General features: G+C 39.1%; 1 protein-coding gene across 3 annotated transcripts in view; it reads right to left on the reverse strand.

The window, feature by feature from the left end:
• The window catches only part of fam193b (family with sequence similarity 193 member B), a 104,591-nt gene that overhangs the window by 20,613 nt on the left and 65,195 nt on the right, over positions 1–18,783 (reverse strand). For all 3 annotated transcript variants that reach the window (XR_010018661.1, XM_063053590.1, XM_063053589.1), the window contains exons 4-7: positions 15,661–15,766; positions 7,653–8,169; positions 4,135–4,327; positions 1,946–2,176 (exon numbers count right to left, since the gene is read on the reverse strand). Coding sequence is in view for 2 of the 3 variants with exons in the window: in XM_063053590.1 (XP_062909660.1) it covers positions 1,946–2,176; positions 4,135–4,327; positions 7,653–8,169; positions 15,661–15,766 (1,047 nt within the window). In the remaining variant the exon portion in view is untranslated. The remainder of the gene's footprint in view (positions 1–1,945; positions 2,177–4,134; positions 4,328–7,652; positions 8,170–15,660; positions 15,767–18,783) is intronic.

Here is an 18,783-nt window from a genome sequence, read left to right on the forward strand (position 1 = left end):
ATATTAAACACGCAGCACATATTTTCCCCGTATAAATATATAAAATCATTGCAACACACCAATATCGCTGAATCAGTGGGAGCCCTGGGCTTGCTTTCCTGCAACAAGACGGTCCTATCGAGGGGTGATTGGAGACAGCGATACTCGAACGGGGTTCCTTATGTCCAGTCTAATCTGCAATTTAGTTTTTGTTACATTCATCGCAGAGATATGTTGGAAATGGAAGCAGCGTTTTCAGTGCTTTCATGGCTATCTCAGGATATTGAGCCTTGACTTTGATCCAGAATGCCGGCAGAGATGTTATGTCAAACAGACTTTTCAGCCCACCGTCATTTGCGAACTCGAGGAGTTGCTCTCCTTCCTGCGCTGACATGGACGATGCACGGGTAATGGCTCAACGGTGGGCGTGACAGGGAATGAGGAAAGGTGCAGCTGACTCATATCGCCAACTCATATCGTTTCCTCGCGGCCCGGTAGCGCATGCTCTGGAGCCCGGTGGTTGGGGACCGCTGACCTAGATAACTGAAGTAAGATTGCCAGATGTTGGAGTGAAGAAGAGTCATGGTAAGGGTTTGGGAGCATAGAAAGCATGGCGATAAGAGACTGATGTACCCAAGTACAAAGGATAGAGACAGTCAGGGCTATTTATTTTCTTAAGAAGGAAAAACTAACATGAAAATACATACAAACCAAAAGTTTAGATTTGAAGCAGAGTTTGCAGACTAATATCAGTTACTGAGGACTATGAGATGGGCAAGGATAGCTTTACTTGGGAAAAGTATTTAAAATTGGTTTGGAAAATATTTAACCATGAGAATAACTTCAGGAATCAAATTACCATTTGCTAAAATTAAAACATCACCATTTATCATATAGATTGACATAAATGAGTTTAATCTCAATTTATACAGAATAAAACGCAACTTGGTTCACAGTACAACCAAACATGAAATAAAAGCAGAAGTTTAATCTATAGTAGATTACTGCTTTTACAGTATGGTCCTGATACTTCCAAAGTCAATTATGTCTTAAGTGGAGAAAAAATTGGTGTTCTGTTTTAAAATGACAACTGAATTAACCATCCTTAAAACAGACAGAAGGGCTATATTCAGCAGTATTAATGCTGGTTCAAACTACTAAGTCCTGACTACAATTCAATCAAGACAGGCAGGAAATATTTTTTTTCATATCCAAGGGATTTCCCGAATCAAATCCAGGCTGCAATTTTCCAGCAGTGCTAAGTCTCAAGTATTGACAGAATGTACAGTACTGTGCAAGAGTCTTAAGCACATATCTATAGCTAGGGTGCCCAAGACTTTTGCATAGAACTCTATTTATCAACTTGGAACGGAGACAGGCTTTGTAGATCTTTTGGGAGCAAAGAATGCTGGGAATGACAAGGGTGGAGCGCTGTGGGACAGGTGGCAGAGAAGGAGCGTGGTTGCAGACACACCCAGCCCTGAGACACCAAGCAAGGTCATTTGATTCAAAACCATTGGTTTATTGATCATTACAGAATGTCTCTCTGGTGCTTCCCACCCCCTTCTCCTTTTCCCAACCATGACTCCCCTCTCCCTGCCCCCTTCTCACTAGCAATCCACAATAGAGATCCATGTCAGAATCAGGTTTATCATCACTCACATACGTCATGAAATTTGTTTCTTTTTTTTGCAGCAGCAGTACAGTGCAATGCATAAAATTAATACAGGGCTGTGCAGAAGTCTTGGGCACCTTGGCTATATGTATGTACCCAAGACTTTGGCACAGTACTGTATCTTAATGTATTTCAGTCTATCTAGCTCAAGTTAGTGATGAAGCTGACACAGCCTCATCATGCAAGTGCTCTTATCAAAGAGCTCCAAAGAACAAACAAAGCAAATTATTCTTGGCATCTGAAACTAACTGTCCCTTCCTTAAGCTCCTCTTACATAATTATAAAACGTACTTTTTTCTGCTTGTGCCGTGCTCTTTTAGCTGCCTTGGTGCTGTTGGCTGGTTTCTGCTCTGAGCTGTTGATGTAGTTTAACAGATCCTCAACATTTCTTTCATCCACAGGTGGTTCCCGGATTGACCCATTGCTTGCTTTTTGTGGGAGCTCTTCCTTGCGCTTTGTCAGCCGTGTTCTCAGCTTCTCCCGGATTTCAGTGTAGTTCCTACTTGTAGGAGCTGCAGGAGGCTTAAATAGAATTATAAATGCAACTATTTGCCTGGATGTCAAGAAACTGATAATGCTTTACACCAATGCTAAATTGTCTTTTTGATATGTATTCCTGACTTTTGAGACTACGAACGTCAATGATACACTGAACCTTTGTATTCTTCACTATTTACATTATATATTACTCTTCCAGTGTATAATTTTGATAGCTTCAGCCTTAACTGTTGGCACATATGAATGGTGCATGTCACACAGAGTATAAAAATTAGAAATGCAGTCATGGTTCCAATACATCATTTTTTGAAAAGCAATTCAGTAGTTTGGCCTCATCATACCATCACTACAATCAGATTTAGAATGAGGGGTTGGCGAAAAACTGTTTTGACAAATAACTGAAAACATTATGAAAATGATGACAGTGGTAGAGCAATCAAGAATATTGCTTGAATTTTACTGAATTTTTAGCAAAACAGCTATCGCAAGATTCAATCTTGTGATCCAATTTATCCAAATGAAGAGGAGGATGCAACAATCATATTTGGCCTTGACAATTTTGGGTCATTTAAAATGCTTCAAACTTCATAAATTGCCTTTGAGTTCCACAGACAAATTCCGTAGCCAATCCCCTTTCAGCACAGAGTCAGAGTAATACAGCATGGAAACAAGCCCTTTTTCTCCAATGGAACATGCCAACCACACGATCCTCCCTGCTACTCCCATTCAGCCCATAATCCTCCAAGCCCTTCCCCCTTCATGTACCAATCTGAATATCTCTTAAAAGTTGCCGCTGTACCTGCCTCCACCACTTCGTGTGGCAGCTTGCTTCAGATTCTCACTACCCTCTGCTTAAAGAAGTTAACAATTAGGTTTCTTTTAAATATATCCCCTCTTATTGTGTATCTGCACCTTCCAGGATTAAACTCTCCCAACCCTGAGGAAAAGACGATGATCATCCACTTTATTCATAATCCTCATGATTTTATAACTGCAATGAGGTTGCTCCTCATTCTCTTATGCTCCATGGAATAAAGATTCAGCGTGGGCAAATGCTCCATGCAGCTCAACCCCTCCAGTCCAGATAGCATCCTTGTAAGTCTCTTCTACACCCTCTCCTGTTTCATAATGTTTTTTTATATATAACAGGGTGACCAAATCTGTACACATTACTCCAAGTACAGCCTCACCAATGACTTGTATAACTGCAGCATAATATCCCTACTCCTAAACTTGATGTCTTGACGACGAAGGCCAGCATGCTAAACGCTGCCTTCACCATTCTGACTCCTTGTGCAGCCTCTTTTAGTGAGCTCGAAGGTCTCCCTGTTCTACAACTCCCATCGGTGTCCTGCCATTTATCGCCTAGGTACTACTCTGGTATAAATGTTCAAAATGCATCACCTCACATTTATCTAAGTTGAAATCCATTTAACATTCCTCGGCTCATTTTTCTAACTGATCAAGATCTTTTTGCAATTCATTGTAACCTGCTTCACTATCAACAAGATCCTCTAATTTAGTATTATCAGCAAGCTTGCTAATCTCATCATGTAGATTTATATCCAAATCATTTACATAAATATTGTATAAAAGAGGTCCTAACATTGACCTCTGGATTCTGTGACTAGGAGGATGTCCCAGTCAGAGAATCAACCTTCAACCATCACTCTCTTCTTCAAGTCAATTTTGAACCTACCCCAGAAGCTCCCCCAAATTCATGACCTAATCTTTCAGATCTGCCTGCCATGCGGGACTTCTTCAAACTAAAGTCCATGAAGACAACATTCACTTCATCTATCCCCTTAGTTACTTCTTTGAAGACTCCAAAGGCTTTGTCAGACTCCACAGCGCACTCACAAAACCATGCTATTTCTGACTGGGCATTGATTATCCAAGCAATAGTAGATCTTCTCCCTCAGAATTCCTTCTAGTAGCTTCCCTACAACCAAATGTTAACTCTCTAACGAGGTTGCACTCACCGGTCCGTGACCAAAGAATTCACAATAGCAACAATCACAGTATTTTCCTTCTTTTTGATTGGCAGAATGAGATGTACATGAGCTATGCTCTGAGCAGCTATCATCTTCTTCCAGACTTTCATCTGCATTGTGCATCCGTGTAGGACTATAGGCGGTTTCATTTGTGCACAAACGACTTTTGCATGACTGGTCCCTGGAAAGAGGCAACCAAAAAATTTTGAAAATTAAATATTACCTTTGAACTCTCCCAGCACACTCCATAAAGGTCACTCCTTATCAGGGAAAATCAGGTTGGTGCTGGATCTCAAGAGGAATTTGAAGAATGCCTACAAGGCAGCTTTTTAGAGCAATTCGTGGTTGAGCCCACTAGGGAAAAGGCTTCAGGATTGGGTGTTATATAATGATGCAGATTTGATTAGGGAGCTCAAGGTAAAGGAGCCCTTAGGAGCCAGTGATCATAGTATGAAATTCACAATGCAGCTTGAGAGGGAGAAACTAAAATCCAATGTATCGATATTACAGTGGAGAAAGTGAACTAGAGAGGACCTGCACAAAGTTGATTGGAAGGGGGCACTAGCAGGGATGATGGCAGAGAAACAATGGCTGGAGTTTCTGTCAGCAGATGCAGGATAGGTTCATTCCGAAGTAGAAGTATTCTACAGGGAGTATGAGGCAACCATGGCTGACAAGGCAACATGAAAGAAAGAGATGGCATATAATGTAGCAAAACTTAGTGGGAAGCTAGAGGATTGGGAAGCTTTTAAGAACCAACAGAAAACCAACTGAAAGTAACAAGAGAAAAGATGAAATACGTAGGTAATCTAGCCAATAATATAAAAGAGGATAGCAAAAGTTTATAGCAAATATATAAAAAGTAAAAGTGAGGCAAGAGTGGATATCAGACTGATATTCAGAATTTTGTCTGACAAAGCTGGTGCAATTCTTTGAAAAAATAAAGGCAGGATAGTAGACAAAGGAGAGCCAGTGGATGTTGTTGACTTGGATTTTCAGAAAACCTTCGGCGAGGTACCACTCATGAGGCTGCTAAACAAGATAAGAGCCCATGATGTTACAAAAGAGATACGAGTATGGATAGGAGAATGGCTGACTGGCAGGAGACAAAGAGTGGGAATAAAAGGGGCCTTTTCTGGTTGGCTACCAGTGATTACTGATATTCTGTAAGGGTCGGTCTTGCGTCCGCTACATTTCTTGTTATATTTTAATGATTTGGATGATGGAATTGATGGCTTTGCGGCCAGGTTTGCAGACAATACAAAGACAGATGAAGAGGCAGTTACTGTTGAAGAAGCAGGAAGTTTGCAGAAGGACTTGAACAGTTTAGGAGAATGGCAAATAAGTGACTGATTGAATTCAGTATAATTCCTATAGTGGGGAAGTCTAGTTAGAATAGGATGAGGAGGAATATCTTTAGCTAGAGGGTGGTCAATCTGTAGAATCCATTGCCACAGACGGACATCGAGTCATTGGGTATATTTAAACGAGAAGTTCTAAGGTTCCTGATTGGTAAGGACGTCTAAGATTGCAGGGAGAAAGCAGAAGAATGGGGTTGAGAGGGTTAAGCAGACTGAAAGGGCAAAAAGGCCGGATTTTGCTTCTATGTTTTATAATTTCCATTTTATGCTCCGCAGTTCATTCCAGGTACAATTTTTTTCTGCACATCTGTAGACATTTTCACCTTTAAGTGTCGTTGTTTCAAAACATTTCCCTCCCCCTTCCAGTATGCAACACTTTCTTTTTTTAAACAAATGACATGTGGCAACCTTGCAACAAAGTCAAAATAACGGGATAAACAAGTCAAAGAACTGAATTTAACAAAAAAACTGTATTTAATTTTTTTGCATTATCACTTAGAGTACCAATTAACTAGAACCACCTTACATCATAAAATTTAGTGCTCCCGATCCTGAGTAGGCAGATTTAAATTGTTAGAGAGGGAATTATGCAAAATCAATTTTTTAAATGATCAGTTAAGATTGTTTTCTGTTGGACACTCAACTGTTGCTCCACTGAACTTGTTTCTTTCTACCATGAGTCTATCTTTTTCCTCTGGTACAGTTTCTTCACACTTACGTCAATGATGCTTCAGGTGCCCTCCACTACCTGAACAGTTTCCAATACCTCTGCCCCAATCAGATTATCTCACCATGGATGTACCATCCCTCCATACTTCCATCCCATATCAGGAGGCTAGGAGGGCCCTCAAATTCTTTCTTGAGCAAAAATCCAATCAGTTCCCCCACAAACATACATACATACAAAGCCCAACTTGCTGGACATGTCCCACAGCACTGCCATTAGCAACAAATAACAAAAAAAAACAAATAGCACAAAACACCTCTAACCAATCTGACCAGACAACTCAAGGCAAGCATGACCTCAACCCCATCAATGGTATTCCCTTTGTCTCGTCAACTTGTGCAGGACATCCAAAGAAGCCTATTAAGATGCTCCCTATCATCAAATCCATGACGTTCTTTTTTAAATCACATGAGGGTAACAATAAGTTATTCTCTCACATATGTAATTAAAACAATTTTGTTTACTAATTATGAAGTACCCTATACTGCACATCAAGGTATAATGAGTAAGAAAATGTTTCAGAGAATGGTTTACGAGAACAGGTAGCTGATGAGAAGCTAGAACAGGGAGCTTCTCAAAGAAAAAAGGACCAGATCAATACAGGCCATAGAAACTAAAGAACCAGCCAGACCAAATTGAGAAGTGATCAGCAGTAAAGCAAGGTTTTGATTTTTGTTTGCATTGCGGATCAAATTTTTTCACAAATACTTTTGGCAAATTCAAAACTTTGCTCTCCACATGATTACATTTCTCCTTCCGTACATTAACACAAATCAAATTAAATCACAGAACTGAAATAATTACAAAAGTCATTGTAGGCATTGTAAAGAAAAATCTCGAATAAATTGGGAAACTGTAACTAATATTATTGGGACAAGGTCCATAATGAGCATGGTGTTTAATCATGCCCAACCCTGGCAGATTTAATCACAGGCAATCCACTCACTCAAGACTCACATCTCTGGAGAGGGCTAAACTCTTTCACAAGTTGTACAATTCATAGCTGCAGATATTTAATCCAAGTATTTAAAAGAGAACCCCAAGTACTTAGCAGGGGTTCAACAAGGCTGGAAGGAAATTACAAACTTTCCCTATTGTGTTCTACTTTTATCGGAAGAGGCAAGACCTTCACATAAACAGAAAATGCAAGAAACACTCAGCAAGTCAGAGAGTCTCTACGGAAAGAGAAATTGTGTTGAAGTTTCTTTCTCTGCCTACAGATGCCCAACCTGCTGAGTATTTCCAGTATTTCATGTTTTTTGCTCCAGGTTTCTGGAATCTGCAGTTTCTTTTCTGACATTTGGTGTTTTGTGTTTATATTCTAAACAGCCCTTCAGTCCAAAATGCAGCATCCAAACTTTTTATAAAATCTCTAATCATATTACCTAAGAAACAAAGTTTGGAAAACAAATACTAACCTGCAGATTCCACTGCTTGAAGCAGCTGGATTTGGTGTAGTTGTTACTGGGCAAGCTCCATTATAATGGCTGGTGCAAATAGGGGCAGCTGCTGTAGTCTTTGGGAATAACCCATTGTTTGGAATATGAGAGTTAGCACTTGGAGGCACTGGGGTCACAAGCACACCTGTAGAAGCAGCAACAGAGTTTTTTGAAATCAAGGACACATCCGGAGACAGATTATTAGTCAGGGAAACTGCAGAGGTCTTGTGAACATGAGGCAAAACTTGTGGGACACCAGATGCCACAGGCGTTTTCCTATTTGAATTGGTAGAGGATACAGTGCTATGTGGTACAGTACATTGGGTTGTAGAAGTTGGGTGTCCATACTGTTGGATGGTAACCGCTGACTCATTTGCAACTTCAGGAGACTTTGGTGCTGTAAGAGGATGTTGATGAGAGGACAAGCCTGTGGGACTGTTAGGAGGTGCTGCAAGGACAGAATACCTGTGATCTTCTGTGCAGTGAAACTCGCCACCTAGAAGACAAAATCCTGCAGGTTATAAAGAAATACCAAGCTCTGTTTAACATGAGAATGGGAAAATCCAGTATTTTCATCGCCATATGCTAATATTGGTGAACCATATCACTGAAATTAAAATAGAGATATCTTTTATCTCTTTGTGAACAGATTTAAAACAAGCTAACCTTGCAAAGAGACAAGACTCAAAAAACATACTGGTAAATAGAATCAAATCTCAGTTTTTAAAATGAAAAATAACGAAGAAATCCTGTCGAAAGGTCTTGGCCCAAAACGGCGACTGTACTTCTTCCTATAAATGCTACCTGGCCTGCTGCGTTCCACCAGCATTTTGTGTTCGTTGCTTGAATTTCCAGCATCTGCAGATTTTCTCGTGTTTATGAAGAACATTAACTCACTTGAAATCTAATTTCCAAATTTTAGCTGCTACTGTGACCTGCATCTTCCCCACATCCCTATTTAGATTACAGAGCAGATGAATCTGAGCCACTGCTTGCCTTCAAGTGAAAGACAGCAGTATCTCTATAAGAATGCTATGCTCAGGAGTAGAAAGATGTATTTCCATGGGTAATGTATGGCCATATAGTGCCCAAGTGGAACAAAATGCAAAGAATCAGGTATTCCATTTTGGATCCACAGCAGGATTTGCTTAACTTGAGCCCACTATATCTACATCATTTAACCACTTCCTAACCAGAAGATCACAACGTGCAGATTGGAAATAACATCTCCACCTCACTGCCAATTAACACTGGCACTCCACAGGGATGTATGCTTAGCCACTGTTCTACTCTCTCTACGCCCATGACTGTATGGCCAGGCATAGCTCAAACAGCATCTATAAATTTGCCTGTGGTACAATCATTGTTGGCAGAATCTCAGGTGGTGACGAAAAAACATACAAGGAGTGAGATATACCAGTTAGTTGAGCAGTGTTGCAGCAACCATCTTAGGAGTTTCAAGAGATTTGGTTTGTCGATTAAAACAGTCGAAAACTTCTTCAAATATACCGCGAAGAGCATTCTCACTGGCTGCATCACTGCCTGGTTGGGGGGCAGTGGGGGCGGGGGATGCGACTGAAAAAGGTCGAAATAAGTTGCAGAAACTTCTAAACTTAGTCAGCTCTATCATGGATACCAGCCTTTGTAATATCCAATACATCTTCAAGGAGCAGTGCCTTGAAAAGGCGGCATCCATCATTTAGGATCCCCGCCACCAGGACACGCCTTCTTCACACTGTTACCATTGGGAAGGAGGTACAGAAGCCTGAAGGCATGCACTCAGTGATTCAGGAACAGCTTCTTCCCCTCTGCCATCTAATTTCTAAATGGGGAATGAACCCATGAACTCTATCGCACTACTTGGTTTACTTCTGTTATTTTGCACTATTTTAACTTAACTATTTAACAGACTTATATATACTTAATGTAACTCCATTTTTTTCTCTGTATTTATTTATCATGCATTTCATTGTACTGCTGCCATGAAGTTAATATATTTCACAACATATACTGGTGATATTAAATCTGATTCGGATTCTGGAGTCCAGGTTTGAGCAATGCACTTCAACTATTCGCAGCATGCCAAGGAACCTTCTCATTATTCCCTTTGAAATAAATGGCTTACTTGGTCAGTTCAAAAGGTAGTTAATAATCAACCGGAGGTTACATGGAGTCACTAAATAAGAAAGGCAAGTCTCCTAGGACATTAGTTGATGAAAATTCAATACTTTGCACAGGAAAAGAGATTTTGAAATGAAGGCTTTAGAATTTCCAAAAGCGCAGGGAAAATAATATGGATATGTTGAACCAAAGAATACACATAGAACTTGAAGGGGATTAAATTCAATCTGTAGACTAGTATTTTGATTAGCAAATAGCTTAATTAATGGAAAGGATTTCCTAGTTAGACAGTGGAGAAATATATATCTCTTGTCGTGTACGGCCGACCCCTTATTTGATCTGATTCTAGCCAAGAGAAATCTCACATCTACTCTCTCATGTCCTGTTAGAATTTTCTGTGATTCAGTGAGATCATTTCTCTCAACTCTAGAGTAGAGGCCCAATATGTTTATTCTCATCATAGAATAAACTCACCATCACTAAGGAGTCAATCTGGTGATCATAGTATACTTAGCTGGTGCACTCTCATCTACTCTTCCAATTACAACCTCAAAAAGAGTTTTAGCAGATGTGTCAGACTTGAATAACCTTTCACAATTCATCTTGAGCTTGCTCCAGCCTATTATTGTCCTGCTACCTCTTCCTGAATAATAAACACCAACATTTTCTGTAATTGGTTTCAGGTCCAATTTCTCTCCTGCTCTGCCCCTTCCCCCCTTCTTAAGCTGTAGTTATATTTACTACCTCCTAACACATGGAAATCCTTTGAGAAACTCTGGAAATGATGACCGATGCATCCATTGGCTGCATGGACATATCATTCATAAGCCTGGCATGCAGCTCCCGGAAATTTAATCATTTCCCAATACTTTCTTTTAAAATTCATACTAACTTCTTGAGCTCCTTGTTCACTCTAAACTTCCAATCCTCCAATCTATCCGGCTAGTTTCTATGTCATTGTCTTTGAACACAGATGCAAATATTTCTTTAAATTCTCTGCCAGTTAGTTACTTCCCAGTAAATTTTCTCCCATCTTGGTCTGCAAGGTACCCACATTAGCAATACTTTAACATATTTCTTGTCCGATAATTCTCATATACGACTTCTCCTTTTCTTATCAATGCCTTGATCCTCATTGCTGACCTAAAACTTTCCAAATCAGCTAACTTTGTTTTTTTGGCAAGATTGTAAACCTTCTCCTTTCATCTAATATTACCTTTAACTTCATTCAATACCTTAACTGCTGGTCTTTCCTTGCTTAAAAATGAACATACATGACTTGTAAATTAATTACTTAAAAATTAGCCACTGTTTAGTTATGGCAATACATCTTAACATAGTTTCCTGTGCTATTATAGCCAATTCATGGTTTTGTTTTTTTTAATATATATATATAAAGTTCTTTAATATCATTTTTCCCAAGACTTTTAGCTACCTAATCATAAATTAACCTCCTCTTTACACAATACCGGATCTCAAAACTACCCTTTCATGAGTTCACTAAAATACTTGTCAAGAAAACCATGTTTTATATACTTCATATACAATCAGCCTCAACATTATTACTGCTAATTTGACTTGGTTGCTACACTCCTATAAACGGCATAATCCTTTTAATCTAATGAAATCTTCAACCTCCTTTACAATGCACTACATGCAGAAGTCACTGTGATCACCTTTTCTCTAAAGGCTAATCTGAATACAACTAGAATTTTGCAATTTGAACTATTCAACTTCATGTCTCAGCACCCATTGTTCAGAGTTAGAAAATTCAGAAGTTGCACAATACTCCAAGAGAAAAAATTCCTCCTCACTTTGGAATTATATGGACACCCTTTGTCCCAAGATGAACCCTGTGAATTGATTTTCCAAAGCAATATGAATTTTAACAGTCCTCTTCTAGCCTTTGTTGAGCTCTTCTTATTCCTGGATTTAATCGCACCCCAAATAGGTCGCAGTTTTTAGGGATATAATTGGTACAGCACTTTTATTTTCCTCCATCCATACCAAATCTTGTTCCTGTTTTTCTGGGCCAAGATCATTCACCAATTCTAAATTCAAGTCATATGTTACCTCAGATAACTAAGCTGCTTAACTTCTTAATTTTCCATTCTGCTTTTCTAAAGTATCCAGCTATTGTCATAATGCAATGATGCCTCCCATGAAAGCTAAATGTCAAGCCCATTTTACTTTTAATGTTGCAAGTTTGTCTTTATATAGATTTTATAACTTTAACTTCGTTTCCCCATAGCAATCCCTCAGGCCATCAGTCTGTTGGTTATTAATTCAGAGCCAACCAATGTAATTAGTCATCAGCTCTATTTCCAAATCACATTATTGCAATGGTAGAAAGAATTAAATTAACTTGAACTTTTTTGTGTAATGTTTCATGAATAATTATTTCAGTACTCTATTCATACTAAGCGATTTCCTTTAGTCACAGTGTCATAGAAAAGTACAGCACCGAAACGGGCCCTTCAGCCCATCTAGCCCATGCTGAAACCATGTAAAGTGCCTACTTCCATCAACCTGCACCGGCACCATAGCCTTCCATACACCTACCATCCATGTATCTAACCAAACTTCTCTTAAACGTTGAAATTGAGCTCACACGTACCTCTTGTGATCGCAGTTCATTCCACACTCTCACAGTCCTGAGAATGAAGAAGTTTCCGTGTTCCTCTTGAAAGATTCACCTTTCACTCTTAACCCATGACCTCTGGTTGTAGTCTCACCCAACTTCAGCTGTACAAGCCTGCTTGCATTTACCCTATCAAGAGGCCTCATAATTTTGTAATACCACTATCAAATCTCCTCTCAGTCTTTTACGTTCTAGTGGATAAAGTCCTAACCCATTTAATCTTTCCTTATAACTCAGGTCCTCCAGACCTTGCAACATCCTTGTAAATTTTTTCTGTACTCTTTCAACCTTGTTTACAACTTTCCTGCAGGTAGGTGACCAAAACTGATCACAATACACCAAATTGGGCCTCACCAACATCTTATACAACTTCAACATAACATCCAATCTCCTGTACTCAATACTTTGATTTATGAAGGCATATGTACCAAAAGCTTTCCTTTCAACCCTTTCTACCTTTGATGCCACTTTCAAATGAATTATAGGCCTCTATTCCCAGGTCCCTTTGTTCTCCCACACATCTGCTAGGGCCCCGGAAATTTCTGCACTTGCTTCCTGTGGGGTCCAAACGAACAGTTTGCCAGGCCCTAGAGATTTAACCACCCTGATTTGCTTCAGGACAGCAAGCACCTCCTCCTCTGTAATCTGTACAGAATCCATGAAGTTGATACCACTATGCCTCACTTCTACAGACTGTGTCCATTTCCTGAGTAAATACAGATGCAGAAAATTTATTTAAGACCTCCCCCATCTCTTTTGTCTCCACACAAAGATTACCATTCTGATCTTCCAGAGGACCAATTTTGCCCCTTGCAATCCTTTTGCTCTTAACATTTTTGTAAAATCCCTGAGTATTCTCCTTCATTTTGTCTGCTAGGGCAACTTCTTGTCTTCTTTTAGACCTTCTGATTTCTTTCTTAAGTGTTCTCTTGCATTTAAGTACCTCAACTTGTTCCTTCCTGCCTATACCTGTTATGCACTTTTATTTTCAACCAGCACCTCAATATCTCTTGAAAACCAAGGTTCCCTGCACTTGTTATTCACTTACCAAATACACCTTTGCCAGAAAACAGCCTGTCCCAATCTATACTTGCCAGGTGCAACCAAGTCTAATTACTACAATATCATAATTCCATATGCTGATCTATGCCCTGAGCTCATCCAGCTTTCCTACAATACTTCTTGCATTGAAGTATATGCAGCTCAGGACACTAGTCACACCATGCTCAACCTTTTGACTCCTGACTTTGTCTGAGGTCTTACCAACACCTGTCTCCAGAACCTCTCCACTAACTGTTCTAGAACTCTGGTTCCTGTCCCCTCCGCATCTCTAGTTTTACCCCCACCATGTAGCACAAGCAAACTTTCCCACCAAGATATCAGAACCCTTCCAGTTCAGATGCAAACAGTCTCTTCTGTACGGGTCCCACCTTCCCTGGAATAGAGCCCAATGATCCAAAAGTCATATGCCTTCCCTCCTGCAGCAACTCCTTAGCCACGTGTTAAACTGTATAATCTTCCTATTTCTGGCCTCCTTAGCACATGGCATGGGTAACAATCCTGAGATCCTAACCAATCCCCTATCACCACAGCTCGCCTCTTCTCCCACCTCGCCATCTGAATCACAGAGCCACACTCAGTGCCAGAGACCATACCTGTTCATACAATCTATTTTTGCAACTCTCGACAAGCACTTTCTTGTTTTGGATGTTATAATCAAGTTATCAATAACCAAAATCATAATATAATCACATCCATAATATTCACAATCAAAACTATCAATTGTAAACACAATGAAAACCCTTTAATTCAGTTTTTGATTTTGATAGCTTTAATATTTTTGTCCTAGATGTAATTCAACACACAAAATCATCCTTTGTTTACCTTGGAAGTACAAAGCACCTAAAATATTCAACAGATCCTTCTAATGGAAATAATCGATGAACATGAAATATTTTGAAATAGCTATGCATTCACATGCAAGTTCAAGATACTTTTCCCAAAGCACGCTTGAGAGGGATATTGGTCCCAGTACTCAGAAAGAGTACAAGCAGCAGCAGGCCTAGAAAGTGTTATTGAACAGTGCGACTCTGGGGTACAAGTATGTACAAACGTTTGTAGTTCCCTGAAAGTGATGACACAGTGGTGAAGATATATGGCATGCTAGCTTTCATTGGCCAAGACACAGCATATGAGAAGACAGGAAGTCATGCTACAGCTGTGTAAATTGTTGGCCACACTGTACTTGGGAGTACTGTTGCCCAGTTTAGGAAGGATGCAATTAAGTACAGGAAAGATGTACAAGATGTTGCCTGCAGTAGAGGGTTTGAGCTACAAGGATACTGGATAGGCTGGGATTGTTTCTCCCTGAAGCAACAGAGGCCAAAGGATGGCCTTGGTGGTTTATAAAAGTCTGAGAGGCATAATAAGGGTATAGTATGTCTTTTCTTCAGGATAGGGGAAATAAAAACTAAAGGGTATAGGCTTTAGGTGTGAAAGAAAAGATTTAAAGAGTATCTGATGGGCAAGGTTGCTCATACAGAGGATGGTAGTCACTGTAGACTAGTTAAGTCGAAGGGCTTGCTTACATGTTGTATAACTCTGAATCTATAAACAGAGAAGGGGTAATATTTATTTATTTAGAGCTGCAGCATGGAACGGCCCCTTCTGGCCCAACTAGCCACATTACTTAGCAACCTACCTATATACCCCCAGCCTAATCAAAGGACAAATTACTATGTCTTATTAACTTACTAACCAGTGCTTCTTTGGACTGTGGGAGGAAACTGGGGCACCCAGGGGAAACCCACAAGGTCACAGGGAAAATGTACAAACTCCTTACAAATTGTGCTGGGATTGAACTCTGATGCCCCGGGCTGTAATAGCATTGTGCTAACCACTACACTACCGCTGTTCTTCAAATAAAACCAAGAAATAAAACCATGTCAAAATGAGAAGACTTTAGAGTCATCATTGCCAAAGTTCACGTGTACCTATACCATCATGCCAATGACAATCTTCAAATGTTCAACAGATCTTTTTTAATAGAAATAAATGATAAACTTAATTTTTCCAATTGGCTGTGCATTCACATGCAAATTCAGGATTCTTTTCACAAAGCAACCCATTATACTGTATATTGTGCATGGTAACTACCAGCAACTCTTAACTTCATCTTTATGTGAGCTCCAAGTAGACTGCATTGACAAGTTTGCAGGACATTACCTGGTGGTGGCGGCCTTCTGGACATGTTCTTACATTGCACAGAACCGTTTTTTGCCGATACACAGGAGGGCGATCTTGAACAATCACTAGTTATCCTGTTGGATTCCTGGCATGGCAGAAATGGGGTGGGGGAGGGAGGAAGATCAGGAATAGCACTGCTAAACTTGCAATTTAATCAAATTTAAACAATATTTAATTATTCTGAAACTGTGAGATACAACAAAAGTAAAGTTTCACCTTGTAAACAATGCATAGAAATCACAATGGCCAGTCAACATCTGTAACACTATAATGACTGCAATGCCAAATTTGCAATTCTTCAAGACCAGAATCACTTTTTCCACCGATGTACAGAGTTAGCTGTTATAATGCATTTCAAATTAAAGGACTGGAAAAGGTCCATAAGCATAGCTATATATTCAGAATAAATTTAAATTACTTAGCTTCCAAATTAAAATCTAATGATCATATGCCTGCCAATTGTGCAACAGTGACAAAGTCCAACCATCACAAAATCAGAATTTCTAATTTTTAACTTCTATTTCCAATTTTTTTAAACAACTTGCAGATGATGCAGAAATTAGTCGATGTTCAACCTCAACATTTCCAGAAAGTATTCAATTTCTTCCTGCTGAAGAGGGGCCAAGACATTATGAGATTTGGTTAAGGCAACAATAGAGTCTCTCCCACTGACCGATATTGTTTTGGCAAAGAAAAACTTATGAATGAAAATGGATCAGTGTAATATCTGATAGAGCAATAAATTACTACCACTACTTTCCCCCTTTAGTCTCAAGCAAACTTGCTATGTGATGTGCTGAATTTTTGTGTCTAAATTTTGAAATAAATTCAACAACAGTTTTCAAAACAAACAATTAAAAGCCAATTCCTCTAGAACTATTGTTGAATTTCAGAAAAAGATTAATTAATTTGAAAGAAAAAATTCAGGGATGTAGGACCAAAATAGGATTGACAGGCTGAATGGCCTCTTTCTGTGATAAAATGAAAAGAGCAGGAAGCATCCAGCAGACGAGGCAACATCTTTCCACAGATGCTGATCAACCTGCTCAGACCCTCCAGCATCCTGTCTTTTTCAGGTCAGATTTCCAGCATCTGGAGGTTTCTTTTTTAATTCACCTCCTTTTCTAAGATTTAAGTTCAAATACATTTTCATAGTGAAACACATTTTGTTCACTGAATTCAGGATGCATTAATAAAAGAATGGCATATTTTCTTGCCACTTTAGCTCGCATCATTTTTTTTCTATTTCCCAAGGTGTGATTTTGTAATTAAATTCCAGCTTTTCACTCATGGAGCTATGATTCACATGTAAGCCTTGACTGAGTTTTTGATCTCTTTATCTCAGAGCTGAATCTCATCCTGCATTTAGTAAGGAGATAGAAAAGATCACTTTATGAATAGCTGATAAACAAACAATATTGAATAGAGAAGAATCTAGAATTTTCTTCCAGTTTTCTTAACACTTCCTAGTAGTACTGGAATAACTAAAGAAATTACTCTATCTTTCCTGAATTAGTCTGGAAGCTTAATCTTAAAGATGCATGGTGTAGAAGCCAAATTCTAATGTTTGATTCAGCAGAGACCAAATTCTATCTCATGTACAGACCTTATGTAAACCACTGCACACCATCATGCCTGAAGTTAAAGGTCAAAACAAACTGAGAGACATTAACACTGGCACAAAGCTCATGTTCCAGTTCCAGAAGCTTGGTTGAGAGAAGGGGAGAAATGGATGCTGATGTTCCAAGCTTTTGATGTTTTAGAAAAGATACAGGCGGCAGAAGAGTGGAGAAAGGGGAATGATTAAGATGTGCTATTAATCAGCAACAATATAGACTTACTCACAGAGACTATGCATAAAAATCAAAGTTTAAAAAGGTGTAATCCCTAATGGAATTATATTACAGATCTCCCAAAATCCATTGGAACCTTGAGGAACTGATATGCAGGTAGATTAGGGAAAAGTATTAAAACAACAGGCCTGTTGTAGTAGATAACTAGGATTATAGAGAATCTCAAGGCATCTGCTGTATTGCATTCAGTTATGGTCACCCCATTATAGGAATGAGGTCAAGGCTTTGTAGAGGGTACAAAAGAGATCTATCAAGATGATGCCTGGATTAGAGGACGTGTTATAAGGAGAGCTTTGACAAACTTGACTTCTTTCCTCTGGAACAACAAAGGCTGACGGGAGATACGATAAAGGTTTATAAGATTATGAGAGGCATGGACTGAGTAGACAGCAGTATCCTTCTCCCAGAGCTGAATATTGTCTAATACCAGAGGGCATGAAGTGGGGGGGGGGGGGGGAGGTAAATTCAAAGGAGATGTACAGGGCAAGTATTGTTTGGACACAGAGTGCTTGTAATGTGTTGCCTGATGTGGTGCTACAGGAAAATACAACAGAGGCATTCAAAGGGCTCAGATAGGCACATGAATGTGCAGGAAATGGAAGGATATCAACATTGTGTAGGCAGAAGAGATTAGTTCCGTTTTGCATTAGATTACTCATTTAATTAGTTCAGTACAACATTGTGGGCCAAGAGTCCTGCTGTGCTGTAATTTCTACCTAAAAATGAAAAGCAATTAAATGATATATAAACACTAGGAATTCTGAGATTTCATTTTGCTTTTGGAGGTTGCAAGTATTTTTTTTCAAACTAAATAATCTGTAGGAATTAATCAACATCTTGTGTGCAGAAGCCAATAATGACTACTATTTGTACTAAATTTGTTACTCTTCTTACGTTGCTTAAAACCATGTCATTTCTCAATTATTTTCTCTATAAACTGACTTTTTTTTAAATAAATCGATTTTACACAGGAACCGTTCACACAAACTGATGGATGTCAGCATGATTTGCATGCAAATCGAGGTCCTTTAATTTGTCACATCAATATCATGAATATTAATTTGTTTGGATTTGATGGACAAAACAGTTGTCACCATCGTAAGGACATAGTTAATGTGTAGCACAGGCATATTATCACAAGCCTGAATTCTAAATTTACATCAAATACCAATCAACTAATCAACTCAAATAAACCCAAGATGATTTTCCAATCATTCAAATAAATCCAGGCACAACAAAACAAAGTTAC

The sequence above is a fragment of the Mobula hypostoma genome, chromosome 7 (assembly GCF_963921235.1).
Source record: "Mobula hypostoma chromosome 7, sMobHyp1.1, whole genome shotgun sequence".
Lineage (NCBI taxonomy): Eukaryota > Metazoa > Chordata > Chondrichthyes > Myliobatiformes > Myliobatidae > Mobula > Mobula hypostoma.